General features: G+C 38.5%; 1 protein-coding gene across 1 annotated transcript in view; it reads right to left on the bottom strand.

Annotated features, from left to right (window-relative positions):
- Positions 1-7,804, bottom strand: part of LOC110038817 (thioredoxin-like 4, chloroplastic) — a 31,942-nt gene extending 24,138 nt beyond the window's left edge. The window contains exon 1 of the mRNA XM_020743727.1: positions 7,230-7,804. Coding sequence (XP_020599386.1) covers positions 7,230-7,694 — 465 coding nt within the window. The 5' untranslated portion in view covers positions 7,695-7,804. The remainder of the gene's footprint in view (positions 1-7,229) is intronic.
- Between the last annotated feature and the right edge of the window lie 890 nt (positions 7,805-8,694).

Raw genomic sequence — 8,694 nt, 5'->3', positions numbered from 1 at the left:
AAGAATACTCTCGATAAAAATCAGGAAAAATTATCTTCAAGGACTTCAAAAGGATGAAACTTTTCAACGAAATCGGAGAAAGAGGTGTGCAAAGGGGAATGGTTCAAACTTGGAACATTTATTACAGAAACCAAAGGAAGAAGAACTAGGGGATGTCACAGATCCAAAGGAGATCCTCGGTGACTTCCCAGTCTACCTTATTGTTTGGCTTCAGTTTTGAGGAGAAATTATTCAAATGTTTCATCCTGCCAATTTTATTTAATTGGGGCTTACATTCGTGTGAAACGATCGCACAGACGGCCTGGAAGATGTGAGGATTTAGGTCGCGACGAACGACAACCTCAGAATCCTAAAATGAGTTAGGGCTTAGATCGTATAGCAGAGCTATACAAATGTCTAACGAAAAGGTTGAGGATTTATATTGCGCTAGGCGAACAACCTCGAAATCCTATGGATTGTTATTTTAATTTCTAGGAAATGAATGGTTTAGCTGGAGAAGACATGTTCTGCTGTTGAAGATGGTTGTGCTGCCCACCGTGTTAGTTCCAAGCTTCTTGTTGTGACGAGTTTAAGTTTTTTAGGATGTCAAGTTATAATGTCAAATCCAGCAGCCCTATGGTTGTAGTTCTTCAAATATTTTATAAATATCATGTTGAAGTTGTACAGTATATGGCATGACAGTAGAGTATGTAGCACAGAACAAACAGTAGAGTATGCAGTAAAGAGAACAGTACAACATGCGGTGTAAAGGAAAAGTAAAAAGAATACAGCAGGTAGGTGATTTGCAAGAAAGTAACATGCTGTAAACATAAAATAAACCTGTATACCTAGGAGGTCCATTGTTCCTTAGGTGCAATTGATGCAACAGGTACAAGCAACAAAACTTGAGGAAGTAGGCTGAAATGCTTTATATAAGCGAAAAAAAACAAAGGAACGTCATCCAGAAATCTCGAGGATGATCGCCAAAAGACTCACGACGAGAGAAACACGAGGAAATCGACGAATCACAAATCGATTAAAATCGTAGAAAACACAGGAAAATCCAAACCCCGAAAAGAGCCCACGAGTGCTTTGTCCAAAAATTTCAAGAAAAACATATGAAAAGTCCGAAAAGAGGAGGATCGTAAGCACTCGGGTCGGGGCTAGGCTCAACTATATATTAGTACTCGAGGGTCGTCGAAGGCTACTCGGTCACCCGGATGTATAAAGCCCGCCACTCAACTAGAAGGGTGTCCTATCGAACCTAACTCAGGAGGGTACTCCTTAGCCTAAACAGGTGATCAACAGGTGGACAACCGATGTTTAAAAATGTATTTAAAAGCATGCACATAGGTTTCAAATTAGGTTTCAAATATGCAAAAAGTGGGTTGTATCAATTTTGTTTGTAGCGAAAAGTGTATTTTTGTTTTAAAAAAAGGTGTATCTGTTCTTATCAAATTTGTTTCTATAAATTTTGAAAAGTAGTTGTCCACGAGTCGATCGCGCTATCGGGCATAAGGCTACCAACAAACTAAGAAAGTTCAGGTCAGCTCCTGCTAGTCTTGTGTCAATGAATGATATTCATCCTACAGCTCACCGAGTTCCTGAATTGGATCCTGATGTCGTAGGATGACATCATTCTGCTCTATCTCCGTTGTGCCTTTGTTTAAAACATTCATTGAACTTTCTTAGTATTTTGACATTATACTAAGACATCAAAGCTGAAATTATCCCCAAAACAAAACCGACCTACTTGCAACCTTACTCGATGGTTTCACGTATAACAAAAGGCTATACGTGGACACTTATGTATCAGATATAAGCACCAAAAATCGAACAAAGAAACAAGAAAAAAAAGGAACAAAAATGGGGTGAGAGAGAGGAGGGACTATATCACCTAAAACATCGAAAAAAACGAAGGATGAATCAGCTCTCAAAACTCGTGACGAAAAGACCTGAAAGATCCTTGAATCTGATCCTTGAATCTATCCGAAAGGGTATCATTTTCTCATGTTTTCATAAGTGGATCAACCCAAGTCGAAATGACATCCTAACGCTGGTATTAAAACCCCAAAGATATCCTTTATGAAATCAATTTGTTTCAGCTAAACATTCTCCCAAGATAAAATTCGAAAATCTTCCAAACTTCATAAATCGAGCAAACGGAAAGTGACTCCAGGGAAACCACCACTAATATTTCTAAACCCATACAAAAATCAGGGTCTTCCAACTTTTAAATAAATAAATAACCTCATATATTAAATAAGCATAAAATCTTCCCATATAACCAAATAAATGCTCACGGCCGGGGTCAATACAAAGAAATGAACAGTAGGTAAGGCTCTCGGCCAAGGCAACCCACAAGGGAGGCAACTACTAAGGCTCACGGCTAAGGGCAGCAAGGGACAGCTGCTAAGGCCCATGACCAAAGGCAATCCAAGGAACAACAAGTAAGGCTCACGGCTAAGGCAACCAAAAAGGAAAGCCCCCGCCCCCAACACCCACCAAACCACCCCCGCCAGTGGCTGCTATGCTCCCTCGACATACATAAGAGGATAACTAAAATGATTATAATTTTTAGGATGACAAACTTGATTCATCAACAAAATATTAGCTAATTAAGTACAGCAAGAAAGAGCCAAAAGACTCTAAATAACCCACCAACAAGCTCACGGGTAGGACCAAAGGGGGAGACTAACTCAACCACATCACAAACCCACGGCTAGGAACCAAGCAAATATAAAAAACTGCATCCTTATAAACTTCCAAACCAATCCATCAAAACCAGCTGACCATTCTCGAATAAGGACAACACAGTACGCCAAAACAGGCTCTCGGGTAGGAGCTAAAACCAACAAAAATCAAAACCCAAGCCACTTCTCGGGTACGGGCAGGACAAGGCAAAACCGAGCCCCCAGCCAGAGCCAAACCGAGCCACAGCTAAGGTTCAAACCCAGGCCACAACTAAGACTAGATAACATCTCTATGCTCTCAAGGCATCAAAATATAGGACTACCATATGTTTCAAACAAGAATAGCTATGGAACTTCTCCAAATCAAAAATAAATTCCTCCACAATATGTATATTTAAGCCAAAAACACTCAGAAGATGCCAAAATCGAGCCCAGCAGGGGCCAAAGCCAAACCAAATGACCTACCAACAAGCTCACGGGTAGGACTAAGAACAAACCAAATCAAACTCCCAAGCTACCTCTCGGGTAGGAGCTAAGGCAAGCAAACCAAACCCTCAAACAAAGCCAAACCGAACCCTTCAAGGCCCAAAAGCAAAGTTTGAGCAGTTAGGACAAAGCTTCAGCAAAAACCAAAAGCCCATTCTCAACAGAAATTAAAATCTCCAGCCACCTTAAGGTAAAATCGAGCCATCCAAAGCCAAGGTACAACCCGCATGCCTTTGAAACATCAAGATATGGAGTCAATATACATCTTAAATAAGAACAACAGCATAGAGAGCATATTTGGGCCACCAACCTAACTATTCCAAGCATGAAACAGTTTCCAACAGATATTTGAGCAAAAGGATGCCTCACAGGGAGCTAAACTAAGCCTTCAAAACAAGTTACAAGGCTTTCCAAATTAAATAAATTTTCTCATAACATGTATTTCGAGCAAGGAAAAGCCACAGGGAGCCAAAACCGAGCTCTCTACACATGCATTCTTTAAAATTCGAACAGTAAAGTAACAGGAAGTAGAGATATGAGTAAATCTCCCCAAAATTAGGATTTCTTTAACATGCATTTCTAATAGGGGAAGAGAAAGAAAGAAAAAAAAAAACATAATAAAATAAAGAAAAAAGGAAGCCCCCCCCCCCTCCCTTTGAATCTCAACATACCATTTTACACATGATAAAAGCGTGAAGAAGAAGCTAGAACAAATTTAAAAGGTGAAGCATGCCTCCTCATGAACCTACACCCTCAACTAAGTAGCATGAAGAATATAAAACATCCCCGACGAGCATATCAAGATATCAGCAGTTAACAGTAAATTCAGCATGAAAAATGTCTAAATATCCACTAAAATAAAGCCGCTTGCAATATGTATTCCTGGCCGAACAGAAAAAAGAAACAGGGAGCAGCCCTCAGCCGTCAGAACCGAAGAGGAGCAGAGCAAAGGGAAGGGGATACCTGACCCGGCACTTTCTCAAACAGCAAAAGAAAGACAAAAAAAAGCTCAAACAACAACTCCAAGCACTTCCAGAAACTTTTGCAGAGTCTCCCCCTCTCCCAAAATTTTCGGCATTACCCCTAGGGCTACCAAAACTGAGCTCTAATAAAGAAGAAGAAGAATGATTAAGAAGATACGACAGAGGGATCGAGAGAGGCAGAGAATAAGATCCTCGCAGAGGATACGATCCGCGGCAGAGAAGATCGAACTCAGAACGCAGAAGACAGGATACGAGGGATGGACGTCTGCGAGACTTGTCTCGCGTGCGACAGGCGAACACGGGAACGAAACCCCCCCAACGGCACGAAGGAGCTGGTCGGGCGACAGAACGAGCAAACCTAGGGCTGAGGCAGGCCCACTGGTTCGAGAGAATGAGGCGGGGAGGGAGATGGAGTTAGATTTAAGGATTTTAATATAAGTTATTAATTATAATAATAATAATAATAATATATTATTTATTATTATAATTAACACTTAAATAGGTATTTTCACTGAGACGCGCCGTCGCAATGAAACGAACGTTCCCCTTAGGCAAAATCGATGTTCCGGACGCATCGGCACGGTCCGTTTCGTCATCCAGAGTAGTCCGGGCAACCTCGTCGTCGATCGGGTCAAAAGCTAAAAAAAAAGCGTCGCGGTCCGAATCCTACGAAAATTGACTCAAATTCGATTAAACAGGACGACGGAGAGCGCAGCGGCGCCAAATCAACGAGTAAAGTCAATCCTAAGGCTGGCAGTCCTATAGGAATGCTCCCTGAGTTCCTTCAGAGTAGCCTTACCTGCTAAGCAATAGCGGTCAAGACTACCACATAGAACGTCAAGTCGATCGAAGAAAAGTTCAGAATTGCTAACGTGAATGGCTGATTCACTAGTTTTTTAGGAGTAATCAACAGAAAGGTCCTACGGCTAGATCCTAGGCTACTAAGGAGGGGAAAACTACACCTCGACTGAAAGCGAGGTCAACACATGCATCCTGCATTTTTGGTAAGGGATATTTACGCAGTTATCCTGCATCGTCCGTAGTGATTTGGTTGTTTCCTAACTTCTTTTCAATTGAATCCATACACGAAGCCGAGGGAAATTAAGATCCAGAAGGATTTTCTCTGTGTGAAAAGGAAGTTCGTTCTAAAATCTTCAATTTGTATGGCATTGTTCTTTCTGTGCGTTTAGCGTGGCATTGTTTTTTGTCATTTATGTGATTTCTAGGATATTCATTTCCAAGTGGATTCTTACTAGCTCTACTATTTTTTATGTAGCATTGATCTTTGTTGTCTGTGAGAAAACCATTATTTGATCGGATTCCTCATATCTCTTCAACTTTTTCAATGGGCTTGTTCATTGAGGTTTTTGTCTTTGTGTAGAGGACAAGGTTGTGTAGTGGTGCCTTTGCTCTGTTTTTTAGTGAAGCTTTTGGAAGAATTGTATCGAATTCACCCAAGTTAGAGGAAGATGGGAGGAATGGATTGTGTGCCTTACTTGTGCAGCCCACTATTTCTTGGATTCCATGTTTGGTATTTAGCATACCAAAAGATTAATGATATTTGGTATGCCAAAAAATTGTTCTTCGTTTGGTGGATTTCAAATTTCCTATTTAAGGAAATTGTCTTGCTCATTTTCTAATTTTTAGGGGTGGATTTGCTTGCCTAGACAGGGTTATGTGCTTTGATTTACTGTTGAATGTGCTTTGGTTTTTGCGTGAGATCATTTGTGAGCAAAATGGGTTATGTATTTGTTGGTTGGTGTAATCAGCGATGCCTATGGGTGTAATGTTGTTGGTTAGCTTTTGGGTGGCAATACTTGTATTGGTATCTTATGTTTCACTTGCTTGAAGTGGAAAGTAATAGTGGTTAATGCAGTCATATACTACAACTGTTGATTGCAATATTTTGCATTTCACACCACGACAAGAAGTCAATTATGACAGAAAATTTTATAGGTGTCTCATAAATAGATCATCAGATGATTGAGACTTTTTTAGTTGGGTTGATGAATTCTAGGAGTTTAATTTAGACAGTAACCATGAGTGGAGATAAATTTTAGAAAAAAATTTTCCGATAGACTTGACCGTTTGGATATTGAGTAATATATCAATAATATTACTTGTTGATAATACAATTTTATTTTTTGTGTTACACATTTTTAAGTGATGTATAACCTTTTGATATAATATTTTGGACTTTGTGACTTTTCAAGAATCTTTTAAATTAGTTTATGTTGTTATGTATAAGTTATTTATGAAATAGTTAACCTGCACACAACACATATATATAAGGATAACACGGTTTTATTTCAGAAACAGTTGCAGCATAGATGATGTGCAATTGAGCTAACCAAAATATACATAGCTTCACCAACAGCAGCGCCCAGCAATAGCCTCTTGAAATAGTTGCAGCACAGTAATTTCTTTAAACAACTGCAGCTGCCCCAAATAGATATTTTTTGTCCATTAAGTCACCTCTAGCAATTATGTACCTTCCATTTCTATATATTATTATAGTTCTCATTCTTCCTAAGACTGTCTTTTCAAAAAAAAAAATTAATTACATTTATTTCTGCGATAGCTTGAATATAATTATCACTTTGTAAGAATTATGTGATATTATCAGATTTCTTTTCCAACAAAAGAAAGAAATTATAAGCTGCAGACAGCCAACAAACATTATTTGTAATAGCATTCAGGCACTTTTGAAGGATGCCATACATATTCAAATATCGCAAGATTTCCTGAGAAGAAAAATAAATATTGAAAAGGAAGCCTTTTTCTTGCTTTCAAGGATACTCGAATCTATTCAACCCCTGAAGGTCTCGCCGGAAAAGGGATTATATTAGCTTATGCACAATGCATCCGCTACTAAAGTAATGAAATTAAAAACGTACTCGACTGAATTTTAACCTTAACCTTTTACCCAAATTTTCATTGACATTCATACATTCTCCTCTACTCCAAATCACCAGAAAACTAGTGGAGATTGAAAATTGGTGATAATCACGTTATAAATTTAGCAATTTCCCACCATAACACAGATCCCATGACAATTTTGAACATTAAAAAGATAAGCGATACTCACATTATGCTTGAGGAAAACCACAGAATCCTTATCATCACCGGACCTCTTGCAGAGCTTGACAAAACCCTGCTCAATGTACTTGCAGCTCCCGCAGGACGTACGATAGAAATCCACCACCACCAGAGAATTTGTCCCTTTAGCCTTCTCCAGAATCCTCGAGAACTCCTCCTCAGTTTTGAACTCCTTCACGCAATCCACAGGGCATAAACCGTCTTCTTCCTCTACATCATCTCCCAAACTCGATGCCCGTCCTAGGTTTGTGCTGCTGCTCTCAACAGCTCGAAGGAGAAGACGAACACTTCTTGGCTTCAGAATCTTCACCACAGGGAAAAGTGTTTCGTGACAAGGGAACCTCGAAGGCCAGAAGATGGATAACCTTTGCGAACGGAATAGCTCGGGAACCTCCAGGAAATACTGAGGAGGAATCGAGTTGGGAGAACTTCTGCTGAAAATCGAGCTCGTCATGAAGATGGCAAAGGAAGAGTTGGGATTCTACATGATTCTTGGACCTGGATAGGCTTTTCTTGTTCATTCTTTTAATTCGAACTAGAGCACGGATAAGCCATGAGCCAAAGCCTTGGATTGGACTTGTTTTCCATAAGATTTTGGGCCCGCTTCGATCCAGCTACTCACAAGCGGATCAAATTTTAGATTATTAATTACTCATCATAAAATCACAGGGTGGATATGTGATCTGTGAAAGATTTAATTCCAAATATATATAGCTCCTTGTTTGAACTAGCATTAGAAATGAATTGTTGGTGTTGGAGTGAGTGTATTCAAATGAAAGAAGAAAGTTAAAACATAAAGATCGAAGATATTATAACACTTTAATGAAATTTCAGTCTCAAAAAAGAGAAAGATTTTACAAAAGTAGAAATAGAATTATTGTACAAAGACTTTTGTGAAACCAAAAAATTGTTAATAAATCTTAAATTAATAGATAATTTAGGACTAATCACTATAGTGAAAGTAAAGGTAGAGTTAAAAATAAAAACTCTTTGACCCAATGTCTAACAATATTGATGAAGCCTACTCTTTTTCTACTTTGTTTGTTTCATCTGTAGCTGATTATAATAGAAAAAAAAAATATTATAGCTAAGATAATCATTATACCTTGTTATCCCTTCATGATATCCAAGCATGTATATTTTAATATTTTGATGAAATCAATGAATCTATACAATCATAAAATTTTAAAGGCTTAATATCAAATAATAGTGTATGAAAGAGTATGAAATTGAGAAAGATAAACTAAAAAGGCATTTGAAATTCATTGAGAGAGTTTCACTCACTAGTGATTGTTGGACATTAAGCAAATTAGATGGTTATATATGTATTATTGTGCACCATATTAGTTCTGGTGGAAAACTATATTCTAACATATAGTTTAATGGTTTACATCCTCCACTTAGCGAAGGTGTGAGATCTGAAGCAATTTATGAAATTTTGTTACAACTAGAAA

This window comes from Phalaenopsis equestris, unplaced genomic scaffold, assembly GCF_001263595.1.
Source record: "Phalaenopsis equestris unplaced genomic scaffold, ASM126359v1 Scaffold234028, whole genome shotgun sequence".
NCBI lineage: Eukaryota > Viridiplantae > Streptophyta > Magnoliopsida > Asparagales > Orchidaceae > Phalaenopsis > Phalaenopsis equestris.
This window is presented reverse-complemented; position numbering and strand designations above follow the sequence as displayed.